Source organism: Mercenaria mercenaria, chromosome 1 (genome assembly GCF_021730395.1).
Source record: "Mercenaria mercenaria strain notata chromosome 1, MADL_Memer_1, whole genome shotgun sequence".
Taxonomy (NCBI): domain Eukaryota; kingdom Metazoa; phylum Mollusca; class Bivalvia; order Venerida; family Veneridae; genus Mercenaria; species Mercenaria mercenaria.
Window position 1 is genome coordinate 97564020 of NC_069361.1, and position 16793 is coordinate 97580812.

The window sequence follows — 16793 nt, forward strand, 5'->3', positions numbered from 1 at the left end:
TTGACTGTCACATTTATTTTTTGGCATATTAGTAAAACAAAATCACAAAATATCCATATATTGCAATAAGACAACCCAGGCACCAATAAAGGGAAAAAACAAAACAATGTTTTTGGTGTTTTGTATAAATTCAAAATATCCCTGATTATTGTAGACTGTTTCACATTCACCCTAGTTTTATTTTCACTAATATTTTCGAGAAATGCAAATTTAAAATATTCATGCATATTAATCTGCATTATGTCCCACAACACAGACACTCGAGTTTTAAGAATTCTTTAAACAGTGAATATGACAGCCATCCAGGACACTGCTAAATAAAGCCTGCACAAAAATCAGTCAATCTACAGCACAGTAATAAGATCATTAACAGATGAATTTTTTTATTTATTTATTTGGGTTTTACGGCGCACCAACACAGTATAGGTTATATGGCGCCAAACAGGACTACAAATTTTGGTTCCACATCTCATTTACATCGAAATAAAAACATGAGGTACGGAATAAAAATTTGCATACCTGCTGGAATCACAGAGTTACTGCAAAACCAAGTGTTAAGACCCTATTAGTCGCCTCTTACGATCACGCAAGGGTAAGGCAGTGGTTCCAATTCTTTTCATACACAGATCGTCCCAGAACCACATGGGGCCATTAACAGATGAAATCAAATGACTTAAATGAAGAAAGTGCTACACACTTGATAAAACAGAAATCATATTAAAGGCCTTTGCAAGCTTTATAATATTGACTACTGAATGAGACAATGACAGAGGTCAGAGCAAAAGAGGTACATGCTAACAGTATTACAGATGTTCTGTTATCAACACTGTACCACTACTGCACCAGGGCAGGTATAAAGCAAATACAAACATCATACTGCAGCATGTATAAAGTAAACTCAAACTTCTGTTTAATCTTAACTGTAAATATAATCTATTATTAGCACCATTACCACACGTACATAATTATGCAAATATGAGATTATAAAACCCAAGTACTGAGATCACAAATGACTTAACATTGATGAGATTCTGTAGATAAATAAATGACTAAACCAGCAATGGAAAATTCTGAGTAAAATTATTTTAGTTAGTACAAGACAGCCTGTAAAGCATGTATCATAATGAAACTCCATGTACAAAGTTTACCTCTGAGATTAAACTGTATTTGGATTCAAGTTGTAAATTCATCTTAAAAATGTCTGTAACCACACAAAACAAAATATAAACAATAACAAAAATATATGCATGTGGAAATTAATTAGCACAAAATATGCGACAAAATACAACCTGACTTTATTCTAGGTCATACAAAACTCAATGCCCTTTGGTGCCATACTTACAAGAAAGTATAGGGTTGACTAGGAGTAAAGTAAAGGTTTGAAAGGACATTATGTGAAAGAGTACAGGCTGGCATTTATTTTCATAAACAGTCCAACACAAACACTAACAATTAAATTTCGTTTTAAGCTATTTTTGACCTGTTCCTTGAATACTGAAAATAGTATGCACAATATAGTAATGTTTGAACCTTTTTTATCAAGTGTGAAGAGATATCTAGTTCTAGGTCACTTTAGGATTAAAGGTATAAAATATTATCATTTTTTTAACTTGTCACAAACTGTCAGATAGTTTCAAACAGGTAAGCTGTTTTGTTCAATGAATTTAGGAAAAGCTGCCAGCCCTTTTGTTTATAATAGAGTCCTATGATAAGCCCCTTTGCTGCATTGTTTTAGCATGACCTTTAATTTAGTCCCTTTTCCTGGTAACATAATATTTAAATGATATTCATAGAATAACACCATTATCTACAATTGTTTAACATACTAACATCATCTTGTCTCTGCAGGAATGTGCTTAAGGAAAATTTAACAAAGACTCGGAATTACAGATGAAGGTGAAAACCATGAGGGTGAAGTACTTTTTTCTTTTTAAAATGAGGTAAGTCAAAAGAAGTAAAAGGCACATTAATTTCTGTTTGGTCCCATCTAGGATTATCACATTTTTTTTATTTAGGCCCAAGCATTTGTTCAGGTCTAACCCAGCTGTCAAACTGTTCCTCTGTTAGAAAACCTAACTTCAAAGCTGCAACTTTCAATGTGGCCCCGTCTTTGTGTGCTGTTTTGGCTATCAGTGCTGCCTTGTCGTACCCTATGTGAGGATTTAAAGCTGTGACTAGCATCAGTGATTCATTTAGCAATCTTCCTATAACATCCTGGTTCGCTTTTATACCATTCACACAGTTCTTTGTGAAAGAGACACTGGAATCAGCTAGCAGACGGACAGACTGAAGAACGTTACTAACTATCAATGGTTTGTAACAGTTAAGTTCAAAATGTCCGTTACTTCCACCTATAGTAACTGCAACATGATTCCCCATGACCTGAGCTGATACCATGGTGATGGCTTCACACTGTGTAGGATTGACCTTACCTGTAAAGTAAAAGATTTCCTTAAATTTCAATCATGTTTGTCAACTGCACAAAGATGTAGCTATCACTAAATGTTTACACATTATTGTTTCAAAGTACAGGAATCTACAATCTTTAGCAATACTATTTATTGGCTTAATGCCAGTTCCTTACAGTATTTTAGTTTCTTAAGTATATAAAGGGCTACAAATAAAACTAAATGCATGTGAGAGTTATAACTTTTAATTTACACATCACCTTATGATGTTAAATAAGTTTGCAAAGTTTCAAAGCTGTTGCTGTTATAATAATCAAGTATACAGGACCTAAAAATATTTAACCATGAAAATCAAATTTTCTATTTACAGTAAAAGAAAGGGCAATAATTTGATAAAATGCAAGTGAGAGACATGATTCTTGGTTTATGAACTCCCCTAATGATGATAAAAAAGTCTGCAAGGTTTCAGAGCTATATTCAATATTAACCCAGAAATTAAAAAGTTAAAAAAGGGCCAAAATTATTATAAAATGCAAGTGAGAGTTACAGTTCTTGGGCTGCTCACTCATCTTCTGATGATACACAAGTGTGCCAAGTTTCAAAGCTATAGCTCTTACAGTTGGTGAGAAAAAGTGAACATAAACAAGAATTTGAACCAAATAGAGAGGAAGTGAGAAACAATACCTCACACATTTAAAAAAAAATCCGACAAGCTTACAACAATTCAGGACAGGGACAGGATGGGACAATGTTTTGTGGGGGTATATGCCCACATTACTATACCTGGCATTATGCTGCTGCCAGGCTCATTCTCTGGTAGACTGAGCTCTCCCAGACCACACCTTGGTCCTGAACCCAGGAATCGTATATCATTGGCAATCTTCATTATGCTACTAGCTACTACATTCAAAGCACCATGCACTTCTAACAGCGCATCATGGGCAGCTAGAGATTCAAATTTGTTTGGCGCTGTCACAAATGGTAAACCTATATAACAGAAACATGACCATATGTACATATCTAAAAGAATCAAAGATTACAAATAACCTGCCTGCTTAGCTCAATAGGGACAGCCCCGATCTACGGATTGTGGGATCGTGAGTTCGATCCTCAGGCCGGCCTTATGTTCTCTGTGACGATTTTTATAAAAGACACTGTGTCTGAAATCATTAGTCCTCCACCTCTTATTCATGTGGGGAAGTTGGCAGTTACTTGCGGAGAACAGGTTTGTACTGTTATCAAATCCAGAAACACTGGTAAGGCTAACTGCCCGCCATTAATTAACTGGAATTCTGATGAAAAATGGCGTTAAATCAAAAACAAACATACAGTTTACTGAACTAATGAATCTACAAAATCTAATCCAATATATCTAGCTTAGTAATAATCTTCAAGCAACATTACTGAAATGACACCCAATTTTTATGGGTAAATGTATAAAGGAAAATTCCCCACATTCAATACAATTTGAACTGATAGATTTTACGACATCCTTTTGTCAGTTTCCTTACAAAGTTTAACACTTCTGTCAATATATCACATCCATATGTAAATCACAACTTTATCAATATCAAATAAAATGAAATAAAAGAAGTTTATTTCGGGTACATTATATTCTGAAGTCCAGCTAGTAACAAAAGAATATGTGATACCTGTATATTTTGCAATTTCGTCTGCTATTTTTTCAGCAAATCCTATCCTTGTATTCAAACCTGTCCCTACTGCTGTACCTCCTGGAATTTTATATAGTATGATCAACTGATATATTAATTAGCTGCTTGTTCAAGAAATGCTTTTTAAGAGGAAAGTCTGATGAAAATTAATTAATTTTTAAACAATAAAACATTCTTTAAGTATGTGACTCCCATAAAATATATGCGGAGATGACTGTGTATTGACAAAATAATCAAGTTTGACATATGCTATGATTAAATAATTTTTGTCCAGCCCACTGGCGGGGAGCTTGACATAGTTGTCCTAATGGCGGTTTGGTGTATGTGCGTGAGTGCGTCTGTTTGTGCGTGCGTCCGAGTTTGTCTGGGCTGTAACTTATCCATTTTTTTTTTGTCGTTGTTGAGTTTAACGTTGCACCAACACAATTATAGGTCATATGGCAACTTTCCAGCTTTGATGGTGGAGGAAGACCCCAGGTGCCCATCTGTGCATTATTTCATCACGAGTGGGCACCTGGGTAGAACCACCAACCTTCCATAAGCCAGCTGGATGGCTTCCTCACATGAAGAATTCAACACCCCGAGTGTGGCTCGAACCCACATCAGTGAGGGGCAAGTGATTCAAAGTCAGCGACCTTAACCACTCAGCCACGGAGGTCCCAACTTATCCATGGATCAAAAGATTCTTAAATAACTTGGCACATATGTTTGCCTCAATGACACGGTGTGTCGGGTGCAAGATAACCAGATTGGTAGCTTAAAGGTCAAAGTCATACTTTGAGGTCGAAGGTCAAAACTTAGTGCTGTTTTGCTTGTCTGGGCTGTAACTCAGCCATGGACTGAGAGATTCTTAAATACTTTGGAACAAATGTTTGCCTCTATATGATGATGTGTCATGTGCAACAACCAGATTGGTAGCTTAAAAGTCAAGGTCATACTTAGAGGTGAAAGGTCAAAACTTTGTGCAGTTTTCCTTGTCCGGGCTGTATCTCAGCCAAGGATTGAGGGTTTCTTAAATAACTTGGCACAATTGTTTGCCTCATGAGATTGTCTGTCAGACATAAGTAGTTGAAAGGTCAAGGTCACACTTAGAGGTCAAAGGTCAAAAGTTGATGCAGACAGCTGGTGGGCTCGACATGTTGCCCGTGGGCATCTAGTTTAAACACACATTGAAGAGAAAGACACATAATGACATGACATAATTATTTGACATATTTTTCTAATCAGTAGAATTTGTGGGTATATATTAAAATATTTAGGTAAACTTTTAAGTATTATAGATATCAGGGTATATATTCATGTCAGTAAATTATTACAATATTAACGATAAATAACATTCATGTATAACATAGAAACAGTGACCCAGGAACAGTATGAAATTCAAAAACATAACTAACCAGCTGCCAGTTCATACAGTCTAGGCAGTGTAACCTTGACCCTTTCTATACCATTATATATCTGCTGTATAAAACCACTGAACTCCTGGCCTAGTGTCAGTGGGGTAGCGTCCTAGAAGAAACACAAAATGTTAAAATACACAAACACAAAATCACTAATCTATTGTATCAGGATTCTGATAAAGTACAAAACATGTCATAAGCCAACGTTTCAATTTTTCTCTAAAATCTATACAAAACAAGGCAGTCTGAAAGACAGCTAAATCCCCCGCCACTGCTATGGATAGTGAAAGGGTAACCCTTTGATTTTAGCTGTGACCTTGACCTTGAACTGACATGGCTGACTCATGAATTCAGCACAACGTCTTGATGAGGTGATCATTTGACCAAAGTTTCATGAAAATCCTTCAAGGGGTTTAGGAGATACAGAGCTGAAACCGTTGACCTTGAGTTGTGACCTTGACCTTGAGTTGACATGGTTGACTCATGAGTTCTTGATGAGGTGATCATTTGACCCAAGTTTGATGAAAATCCTTCAAGGGGTTAAGGAGATACAGAGTGGACACCAAATGGAAGGCTCAAACCTTCGACCCTTAGTTGTGACCTTGACCTTGAGCTGGCATGGTTGACTCATAATTTCTGCAAATCATTCTGATGAGGTAATCATTTGACCCAAGTTTTATAAAATTCCTTCAAGGGGTTTAGGAGATATAGAGCGGACATGAAATGGAAGGTTCAAACCTTTGACCTTCAGTTGTGACCTTGACCTTGAGCCGACATGGCTGACTCATAAGTTCTGCACATCGCCTTGATGAGGTGATCGTTTGACCCAAGTTTCATGAAAATCCTTCAAGGGGTTTAGGAGAAATAGAGCGGACACAAAATGTAAGGCTCAAACCTTTGTCCCTAAGTTGTGACCTTGACCTTGAGCCGGCATGACTGACTCATGGGTTCTGCACATCGCCTTGATGAGGTGATCATTTGACCCAAGTTTTATAAAATTCCTTCAAGGGGTTTAAGAGATATAGAGCGGACACAAAATGGAAGGCTCAAACCTTTGACCTTGAGTTGTGACCTTGATCTTGAGCTGGCATGGCTGACTCAAAGGTTCTGCAAATCGTCTTGATGAGGTGATCATTTGACCCAAGTTTTATAAAATTCCTTCAAGGGGTTTAGGAGATATAGAGCGGACACAAAATGGCAGGCTCAAACCTTTGACCTTGAGTTGTGACCTTGACCTTGAACCGACAAGGCTGACTCATGGGTTCTGCACATCATCTTGATGAGGTGATCATTTGACCCAAGTTTCATGAAAATCCTTCAAGGGGTTTAGGAGATATGGACCGTCACGATTTTGTTACGGACAGACGGAAGGACGGACGCAGACCATTCCTATAATCCCTCCGCCACGGTGGGGGATTAAAAATACTTCATGTTTGTCAAAATAACAAGCATTCCAGAATTGAACCAAACTGCATAAAACTCACATGAAAATGTGATAAAGGTAATCAAATGCTATATCTAGAGGGTGAACAGTTTCCATGAAAAAATAGAGTTTTATCAAAAAAGAAAATGTGATCTATTTGTTAATAAGTATCTACACTGTACCTGTGTATGTGTTCGTCCTATTTTTACAATGTCTTTGAACTCTTCACTCTTAACCTTCAATGCATCATGTAACATCTGTAGTCCTGGTAACAACCTTTCATGTATCTCCATAGCAACAGCAATATGCATTGCTGTTGGAAATGTGTCATTGGAACTCTGGTGAAAAAAATTATCATTCTGCTACAGAAATTTTTTATATAAATTGATGTTAGATATTATCACAAAATTCAAGCTAAACAAATCATGGCATCCTCCAAACAAGAGGGCCATGATGGCCCTATATCGCTCAACTGAGTTAAGTTGCTTGCTTGAACAAATTTCTTTGCTAAAGCTTCAAAAAAAAGAAAGTAGGTCAGTAGGTCATATTCATGGTCACTGAAGGTCAGTTTTAAGACTGGTGTGCAAAACTGTACATGTCATCCAAATTTCAAGGCTGTATCTTAAAAAACAAGAAAGTAGGTCAGTAGGTCAAGGTCACAGTCGGGTGACCCCTTATCACTTGGAGTCATCAGGTAAATATAATTAAACAGTCTAGGAAATATGATCTGATAATTTTTGAAGTATTTTTCCTATATAACTCATATATCAAGTGACCCCTGGAGCGAGCCTCTTTTCATCCCAGGGACATAATTCGAACAATCTTGTTAGAGATCTACTAGGCAATGATACATACAAAATATCAAAGGCATATGCCTTGAACTTTCAAACAAGAAGATTTTTAAAGTTTTTTCCTATAACTTGGGACCCCCAGGGCAGGGCCTCTTTCACCCCAGGGGCATAATTTGAACAATTTTGGTAGTAGACCACTAGGCAATGCAACATACCAAATATCAAAAGCATAGGCCTTGCAGTTTCAGGCAAGAAGATTTTTAAGTTTTTTCCTATATATATCTATGTAAAACTAGGGAACCCCGTGGCTGGGCCTCTTTTCACCCCAGGGGCATAATTTGAACAATCTTGGTAGAGGACCACAAGGCAATGCTACATACCAAATATCAAAAGCCTAGGTCTTGTGGTTTCAGACAAGAAGATTTTTAAAGTTTATTCCTAAACAAGTCTATATAAACCATGTGACCCCCCTGGACGGGGCCATATTTCATCCTAGGGGAACAATTTGAACAATCTTGGTAGAGGTCCACTATATGATGCTACATATCAAATATCAAAGCCCTAGGCCCTTCTGTTTTTGACAAGAAGATTTTCAACGTTTTTCTCTATATAAGTCTATAGAAACAATGTGACTCCCCAGGGCCAGCCATATTATATCCTAGGGGGATAATTTGAACAATCTTTGTAGAGGCCCACTATATGATGCTACATACTAAATATCAAAGCCCTAGGCCTTATGGGTTTGGACAAGAAGATTTTCAACGTTTTTCCCTGTAAGTCTATATAAACCATGTGACCACTGGGGTGGGGCCATACTTGACCCTAGGGGGATAGTTTGAACAATCTTGGTAGAGGCCCACTAGATGATGCTACATACCAAATATCAAAGCCCTAGGCCTTGTGGTTTTGGACAAGAAGATTTTTAAAGTTTTTTCTTTCGGTTGCCATGGCAACCAGAGTTCTGTATGGAATTCAATTCTTTGAACAATTTTAAAGAGAACCATCCAAGGAACATCCCTGTGAAGTTTCATCAAAATTGGCTTGGTGGTTTAGGAGGAGATGTTGTTTAAAGGAAAGTGTGGACGGCCGGACGCCGGACGGATGCCACATGGTGAGCGATCACAATACCTCACTCTGAGCCTTTGGCTCAGGTGAGCTAAAAAAAACCCACTTTATCCAAAGCTGTTTCAAACCTACAGCGCTGAGAGGCAAGTGATTGAAATTCAGCAACCTTGAACATTCCGCCATGGAAGCCCTTTTAGAGGAGTTTTACTAGTAATCTTGTGGTGACATTTCTTACCTGACTCATGTTCACATGGTCATTAGGATGTACTGGAGTTTTACTGCCAAGTTTTCCTCCTAGTATCTCTATAGCTCTGTTACTGAGTACCTCATTCATGTTCATGTTACTCTGGGTACCTGAGCCAGTCTGCCATATCACCAGCGGGAAATGCTCATTCAGTGATCCCTTTGCTACCTGAAAGACAAGGCATTCAATTACAAAAAAAAACAGCATATATACTGGTACTAACTTCTTCATTAGACATGATTTTCTAAATACTCGAACAAACATACAATGGATGCATGCACACGAAGAGACAAGGATAATATGGTATGATCGATCCCCACACAAGTTTTAATGATGGGAGCATGGGGGCATCAAAACCACAGAAATGTCTGTTTCCAATTTGAAACTTCCGTCCCCTCACTAGTGTCAGCAGCAGACAATAAGGCTTATCCGTAGGAGTCATTGTGTTCAGAAAAAATTGTACAATAATGATTAATCTGAATAAATTGGTACAGAACAATGTACAATCTACTTAACCTGCACTTACGAAGTCAAAATACATGCATTTACGTTACTGTGTACAACTTATTGCATAAAAATTTACTGGTAAAAATAACTAGCATAATGCTACCTCCTCAGCTGCCTGTTGTATGGCCTGTGAGAGCTCAGCTTTCAAACCAAAGTCTTGATTTACTCTAGCAGCACAATACTTCAGGATTGCCAGAGCCTTTATTACTGGAATCTACAAAAAGATGTTGACAGAGTAAGAATCTATAGATACATTTGTATATCCTTTAAAACTGCTTGAGCCATTAAGCTGAAATTGCATACATTTATTGACTACTGTAAAAGCTGTAATTTTCGCGAAGGTTTACCTTTCACTATATTCCCGAGGTCCTACATCTCGCAAAAATTAATCCTCGTGTAAAACTTTACCATTAGTATATTGCTAATTCAAGTAGGATACCATATTTACAATTTCGCAAATATTAAACTTCGCAAACATAGTCAAAATTTCAAAATTGTGAAATTTGGACCCAGCGAAAATATGTGCCTTTACAGTACACTGATGCGGATACAAATTAATTGCCCTGAAACACTTTCTAAAACTAAACTGAATTAAAGTAGGGTCAGAGAGAAGAAAAAACATTCCATTTATTTTGAAAACCAACCTTTTGCAATTATTGGTTTCACCTTTTGCAAGGTGAAGGTGTTACAGCAAAATCTTCTTTACAATCTACCGGTAAAATGATTAATGGAACACACCTGGTCTAACTCTTAGACCTTAAAACTGTTGTTTTTTTTTGTATGCAAGTTGCCTTTAAGAACTACATAAAGTTTTTATTCACACTCGAGTGCAACTGACAGGTTTCTATGCAACTGACACTTTTCTAACTAAAACTAGAGGGAGTGGCACTTTAGGAGGCCTAGGGACTTTGAAGTTAGGCCATTTCTGACTTGTGGTGTTTTTGCTATGTGTTGCATTAACAAAATTTACTCATCAAGAAAGATCTGTTAAAACTTTGTGAACGACAGTACTGAAAGTGCCATCTACGAGCAGTAGTAATCACGGACAAGGTATGTGGCACTGAAGTGTATACTAAAGAGGAGATTGTACCATATGAAGGCAGTTCCTCTTGCCAAAACAATCCTATTTGCAACACCTACTCATTATTGTCTTCAACTGATGTAATTTAAGTCTCATTGGCCTTGTTTGGTTTTAAGATGTGATTGGCTGTTAGGCTCATATTCTATCGAAATTGCAAAGGTAAATTTTTTTCACCTTTTGGCATCAAAAACTTGATTAACTGTATGCTAGATGACTCTGTATAGCTTTTGCTGTACCGTGGCCAGAAGTTCCAATGGACCATGATTAAAACAAGAGCTGTCCATAAGACAGCTAATGCACGACTTTTCGAATTGTTGTCCCAGAAGCCGCAATATTACGCTAAATGTTTAAATATCTATAGAGTTTCAATCCAGAATCTGCATTAGTTTTGGAAATAGTAACTTGCATGCAAAACTTTAACAAGGATTTTCTAAGTCAGAAAGGGGGCATAGTTTAGCCAAAATACATATCAGAGTTAGGTTGGTTATTCACCTAGGAGAAGAAAAAATAAGCTTCAAAGCTATATGCATTGAAAGGATAGCTACACATTTTTGCATGCCAAACTTTAACCAAGATGTGATGCAGACGCCGACGCCAATGCCAGGGTGAGTACAATAGCTATGACTATTCTTTGAAAAGTCAAGCTAAACAATATGAAATAAAAGTTTTTACTTACTGGCATTAGTTCTGTTGGACCACCAATGTCAAAATTCATCAAAGACCTGGCAGTGTTTGCCCCATAGTATCTGTCTACTGGCACATGTATTTCACCAAAACTGTCAGTTTCTATTCGAGACATACCAGCATCTCCTGATCCTGTCTGAAATAATTGTGCACAAAATAATATAGCAGGAATTAATCTGAAAGAATTAAAAAGTTTTGTCAAGCATCTTTTGAAGCAGACAACATAAACAAAATACAGCTATCACTAATTAAAGGCACTCAGACACTGCTTTGATACAAGTGAAGTGAAATGCCGTGATCATGACCTTTAACATTGAAATGTGACCTTGACCTTGAACTTAGTGATCTGGGTTGATGCAGGGAGAGTAAATCATGTGATCATGAACTTTGACTATCATGCATGCCATGGCCTTGTGCAAAGTATCCCAGTACTTGAACTATATACGTATTTACTAGTCATTTGGGATCATTGAGTCCATTCAATATCAGTGTAACAAAATTCTGCTTAAGCTGGTGCTCGGGGGCATCAGGAGGTGTTGCTCCTACTTAATTATTGTGCTTGGTTGCATCCTATGCTTCAAAATGATCTTTTTATAAATCCTATTAACTATCACAACAGCAGTCCTTAAGTGCCATGTGACTGCTGTTAAAAAGTCTTCCCATACTTGGACTCACTTTTGTTATATTTACTAGTCTTTTGTGATAATTAGGTCCATTTAATATTGGTGTAATAGAATTCCACATAAGCCTATGCTAGAGGGCATAAGTGCAGTTGCACTTTGTCATTCATGAGCAGACTTAATCAAACTGAGTATCCTTTTATCGTGCTTAGTTGCATTCTATGCTTCAAAAGGATCCTAGCTTTTATGGATGGCAGTGGCTAAGATTACGGTACCGTAATCCTAGCCTCTGGTTCTAGGATTACGGAAGTTCCGTATTCCTAGACAACCCTATGAGGATAGGCTAGGATTTCGGCAGTATTTAAGACGCATCAAATATATGTTAGGACATGCATAAATGACGTTGTAAAATTACTTATTTCACTATTATTTTGTGCTATCGATCCGCTGTTTTGGGTTAGTATAATCTTAATGGTGGCACGCGGAAATATTATAGAATTATCTATGTTTCATATATACCTGCAATTTTTGTCATCAAATCAACACAAATGGTCTTTAATAACATACAATATGGTTATAAATAAAAAAAAATCAAAGTATAGAATATTTTTTTAAACCTAACGTTTACCCTCATATTTCTATAATATTTCCGCGAGCTGCCATTAATATAGCGTTTAAGATTATACTAACCCAAAATGGCAGATAGATTACAATATAAGGCAGGATCAAAAATCGCTATTTTAATAAAGTGAAATAAGAAGTTTACAACATCATTTATGCATGTCCTAACATATTTTTGATGTCTCTTAAATACTTCCGTAATCCTAGCCTATCCTCATAGGGTTGTCTAGGAATACGGAACTTCCGTAATCCTAGAACTGGAGGCTAGGATTACGGTACCGTAATCGTAGCCACTGTCTTTATGGATTTTACTGACCATGAATCTAGTGGTTAGGTTAAAATTGTACACTTTGCATGTCGTCTTGGTGAGATAAGCAATTAATGTTAGTTTTATGACATGTGGTTTAGACAATATGGTGCATACACAAGTTAAGATATTTGACCTTTGGTCTCCTCAGTGATCTCCCAAGTGTGACTTTGTTATCGGACCTAGTGATCTAGGATGTGTGCTATGCAAGTTGTCAATTGACTCATGATACAGTAAAAAATAAATGCTAGTTTTATGAAAATCTCTCCAATAGTTTAGATGATATGAAATAAATTCAAGCTCTTTGAACTTTGACCACGTATGCACCAAGTGTAACACCATGCCATGAAAAGCTTTCCAGTTACTGATCTGAAACTGCATGTGACCATGACCCTTGACCCAAAAAAACATAAGGCATCTGCAATCATAACTTGAAGTTTGACTGCTGTAGGCCTAAGCATTTTTTTGTAAGTAATCAGAAACCATTTCCAGTACGTAGGTCACAATCACCTGTCACTTGACAGTCAAACTACTGGCATTCAATCAATCACAGACAATCACCATGGCAAGACCTCCATTCATTGACCAAAATCTGTTTTCAGTCTCCAGATGTCCAATACAGAAAAATTTAAAGCACTTACTTAAACAAGGTTAAGGGTTTGGAAGGGGTTACTTCAGTGCAATATTCAATTTATGTTGTAAGTGTGTGGTTCGAATCAAGAAGGGTGCGAAAGCTGTCGCGAAAACTAATTAAAAACTTATTTTTATTCAAAAGTAACAATCACTATTTCCCCATCTGTACAGAGCCGATAACGATGTTTATTTTCACAGTAAAAAATAACCGCACTTACAACTGACATTCTACAATTAACTAGAATTTGATTTCTAAATATTCTTCTTTTTTATCCTTTGACAATAATTTCCTCTTTTTGGAGGTAAAAAATGTTTCTCACATGACAGAAATATCCGTTTCCGGTATTTTCACAGAAACGTCAAAATGTCAGGAAAAGAAAGACTTAACATATTTCCTAGTCGAATGTAAGTTATTCTGACAAACAATACGAATTTTAAAAAGATCTTAGTACGATGTTATCTGAATATGTCCTTGTTTTCTCTTTATGAATTTCGTTTTTTATCAGACTAAGAAAGTGGCATAATTTTGTCCACTGGCACAAGAGGCAGAGTAAATTTTGAACTGCCCTGTTATTGTAAATGTCACATGATCTAAATTTTACCAAAACATATTCAAAAATTACGTAAAATACACAGAATATAATCAAAAAGACATTTTCTAACCACCTCGGTAGCCTAGTGGTAGAGCATCTGCTTCGAGTGCAGGAGGTCGTGGGTTCAATCCCCGGCCATGTCAAAGACTAGTAGCTTCCTTGCTTGGCGCTCAGCATTAAGAGGGTAGTGCTAGGACTGGTCAGCCGGATGTCAGTATAATGCGACTGGGTGGGGTATCATGGCGCGTGTCTACGGCATGATATTCCAGTGAGGCAGCACGTACTATAAAGTTGGGCATTGTGCTCACTGCTTCAAGAAGACACCGTCGTTTATATGACTTAAAAAATATTGAAAAAGACATTAAACCCAAACACACACACACACACAGATCATCCATGAACTCCAAATGGCTAGTATAGATTCTAGCTTAGAGTGAGGCGATAACTGGATGATGATGATGATGAATCCTCAATATGAAATTAGCCACTGCCTATTCCAATGGAAGACCCAGTTATTTTGGTCCTTTTGCATGGCATTCCTAAAAGAAATGTCTAGCTGTCCTTAAGGGGTTTAATCTAGCTCCAGTAATCGGTTTTTAGCTCTACTATTCAAAGAATAGTCTAGCTATTCTACTCACCCTGGCATCGGCGTCGGCGTCACACCTTGGTTAAGTTTTTGCTTGCAAGTACATACAGCTATCATTTAAAGGGATATAGCTTTGAAACTTATTTTTTCTTTTTCTAGGTCAATTACCAGCCTCACTGGGTCAAGTTCCATAATGCAAGTTACTATCTCCAAAACTAATGCAGATATTGAATTGAAACTTCACATGTGTCTTGGGGGTTATAGAACTAGTTGATAGCACGAAGTCCCATAACTCTGACCTTCATTTTGGCCAAATTATGCCCCCTTTTGGACTTAGAAAATTCTGGTTAAAGTTTTGTGTGCAAGTACATACAGCTGTTATTAAAAGGCTTATACATTTGAAACTTATTTTTTCTTTTTCTAGATCAATTACCAACCTCACTGGGTCAGGTCCCATAACTCTGACATGTATTTTGAGCAAATTATGCCCCCTTTTGGACTAAGAAAATTCTGGTTAAAGTTTTGTGTGCAAGTACATACAGCTGTTATTAAAAGGCCTATACATTTGAAACTTATTTTTTCTTTTTCTAGATCAATTACCAACCTCACTGGGTCAAGTCCCATAACTCTGACATGTATTTTGAGCAAATTATGCCCCCTTTTGGACTTAGAAAATTCTGGTTAAAGTTTTACATGCAAAGTACTATCTCCAAAACTAATGCAGATATTGAATTGAAACTTCACGTGTGTCTTCGGGGTTATAGAATTAGTTGATAGCATGAAGTCCCATAACTCTGACATTCATTTTGGCCAAATTATGCCCCCTTTTGGACTAAGAAAATTCTGGTTAAAGTTTTGTGTGATAGTACATACAGCTGTTATAAAAGGCATATACATTTGAAACTTATTTTTTCTTTTTCTAGATCAATTACCAACCTCACTGGGTCAAGTCCCATAACTCTGACATGTATTTTGAGCAAATTATGCCCCCTTTTGGACTTAGAAAATTCTGGTTAAAGTTTTACATGCAAGATACTATCTCCAAAACTGATGCAGATATTGAATTGAAACTTCACATGTGTCTTCGGGGTTATAAAACTAGTTGATAGCAGCAAGTCCCATAACTCTGACCTTCATTTTGGCCAAATTATGCCCCCTTTTGGACTTAGAAAATCCTGGTTAAAGTTTTGCGTGCAAGTACATACAGCTATTACTAAAAGGCATATAGATTTGAAACTTATTTTTTCTTTTTCTAGATCAATTACCAACCTCACTGGGTCAAGTCCCATAACTCAGACATGTATTTTGGGCAAATTATGTCCCCTTTTGGACTTAGAAAATCCTGGTTAAAGTTTTGCGTGCAAGTACATACAGCTATTACTAAAAGGCATATAGATTTGAAACTTATTTTTTCTTTTTAGCTCATCTGATTTTTTGAAAAAAAATGATGAGTTATTGTCATCACTTGAGCGGTTGTCGGCGTCGGCGTTGCCTGGTTAAGTTTTATGTTTAGGTCAGCTTTTCTCCTAAACTATCAAAGCTATTGCTTTGAAACTTGGAATACTTGTTCACCATCATAAGCTGACCCTGTATAGCAAGAAACATAACTCCATCTTGCTTTTTGCAAGATTTATGGCCCCTTTTGGACTTAGAAAATATCAGATTTCTTGGTTAAGTTTTATGTTTAGGTCAACTTTTCTCCTAAACTATCAAAGCTATTGCTTTGAAACTTGGAATACTTGTTCACCATCATAAGCAGACCCTGTACATCAAGAAAGATAACTCCATCTTGCTTTTTGCAAGAATTATTGCCCCTTTTGGACTTAGAAAATCAGTTTTCTTGGTTAAGTTTTATGTTTAGGTCAGCTTTTATCCTAAACTATCAAAGCTATTGCTTTAAAACTTGCAACACTTGTTCACCATCATAAGCTGACCCTGTACAGCAAGAAACATAACTCTATCCTGCTTTTTGCAAGAATGATGGCCCTTTTTAGACTTAGAAAATCATGGGTAGGACAATATTTCTATTATACAAAAAAATCAGATGAGCGTCAGCACCCGCAAGGCAGTGCTCTTGTTCTAGATCAATTACCAGCCTTACTGGGTCAAGTTCCATAACTCTGACATGTATTTTGGGCAAATTATGCCCCCTTTTGG

At 36.9% G+C, this 16793-nt stretch overlaps 2 protein-coding genes across 2 annotated transcripts in view; one reads left to right on the forward strand and one right to left on the reverse strand.

The window, feature by feature from the left end:
• Positions 1-13776, reverse strand: LOC123564100 (fumarate hydratase, mitochondrial-like). The gene is made up of 9 exons (XM_053518006.1): positions 13676-13776; positions 11269-11412; positions 9615-9725; positions 8996-9172; positions 7087-7242; positions 5479-5590; positions 4061-4141; positions 3192-3395; positions 1-2432 (listed from the first exon to the last, which is right to left on the reverse strand). Exons 1-9 carry the CDS (start codon positions 13682-13684, stop codon positions 2008-2010), a joined length of 1419 nt encoding a protein of 472 aa, XP_053373981.1. The 5' UTR covers positions 13685-13776; the 3' UTR covers positions 1-2007.
• The window catches only part of LOC123529467 (V-type proton ATPase subunit D-like), a 15448-nt gene continuing 12398 nt past the window's right edge, over positions 13744-16793 (forward strand). Inside the window, exon 1 of the mRNA XM_045309814.2 lies at positions 13744-13862. Coding sequence (XP_045165749.1) covers positions 13822-13862 — 41 coding nt within the window. The 5' untranslated portion in view covers positions 13744-13821. The remainder of the gene's footprint in view (positions 13863-16793) is intronic.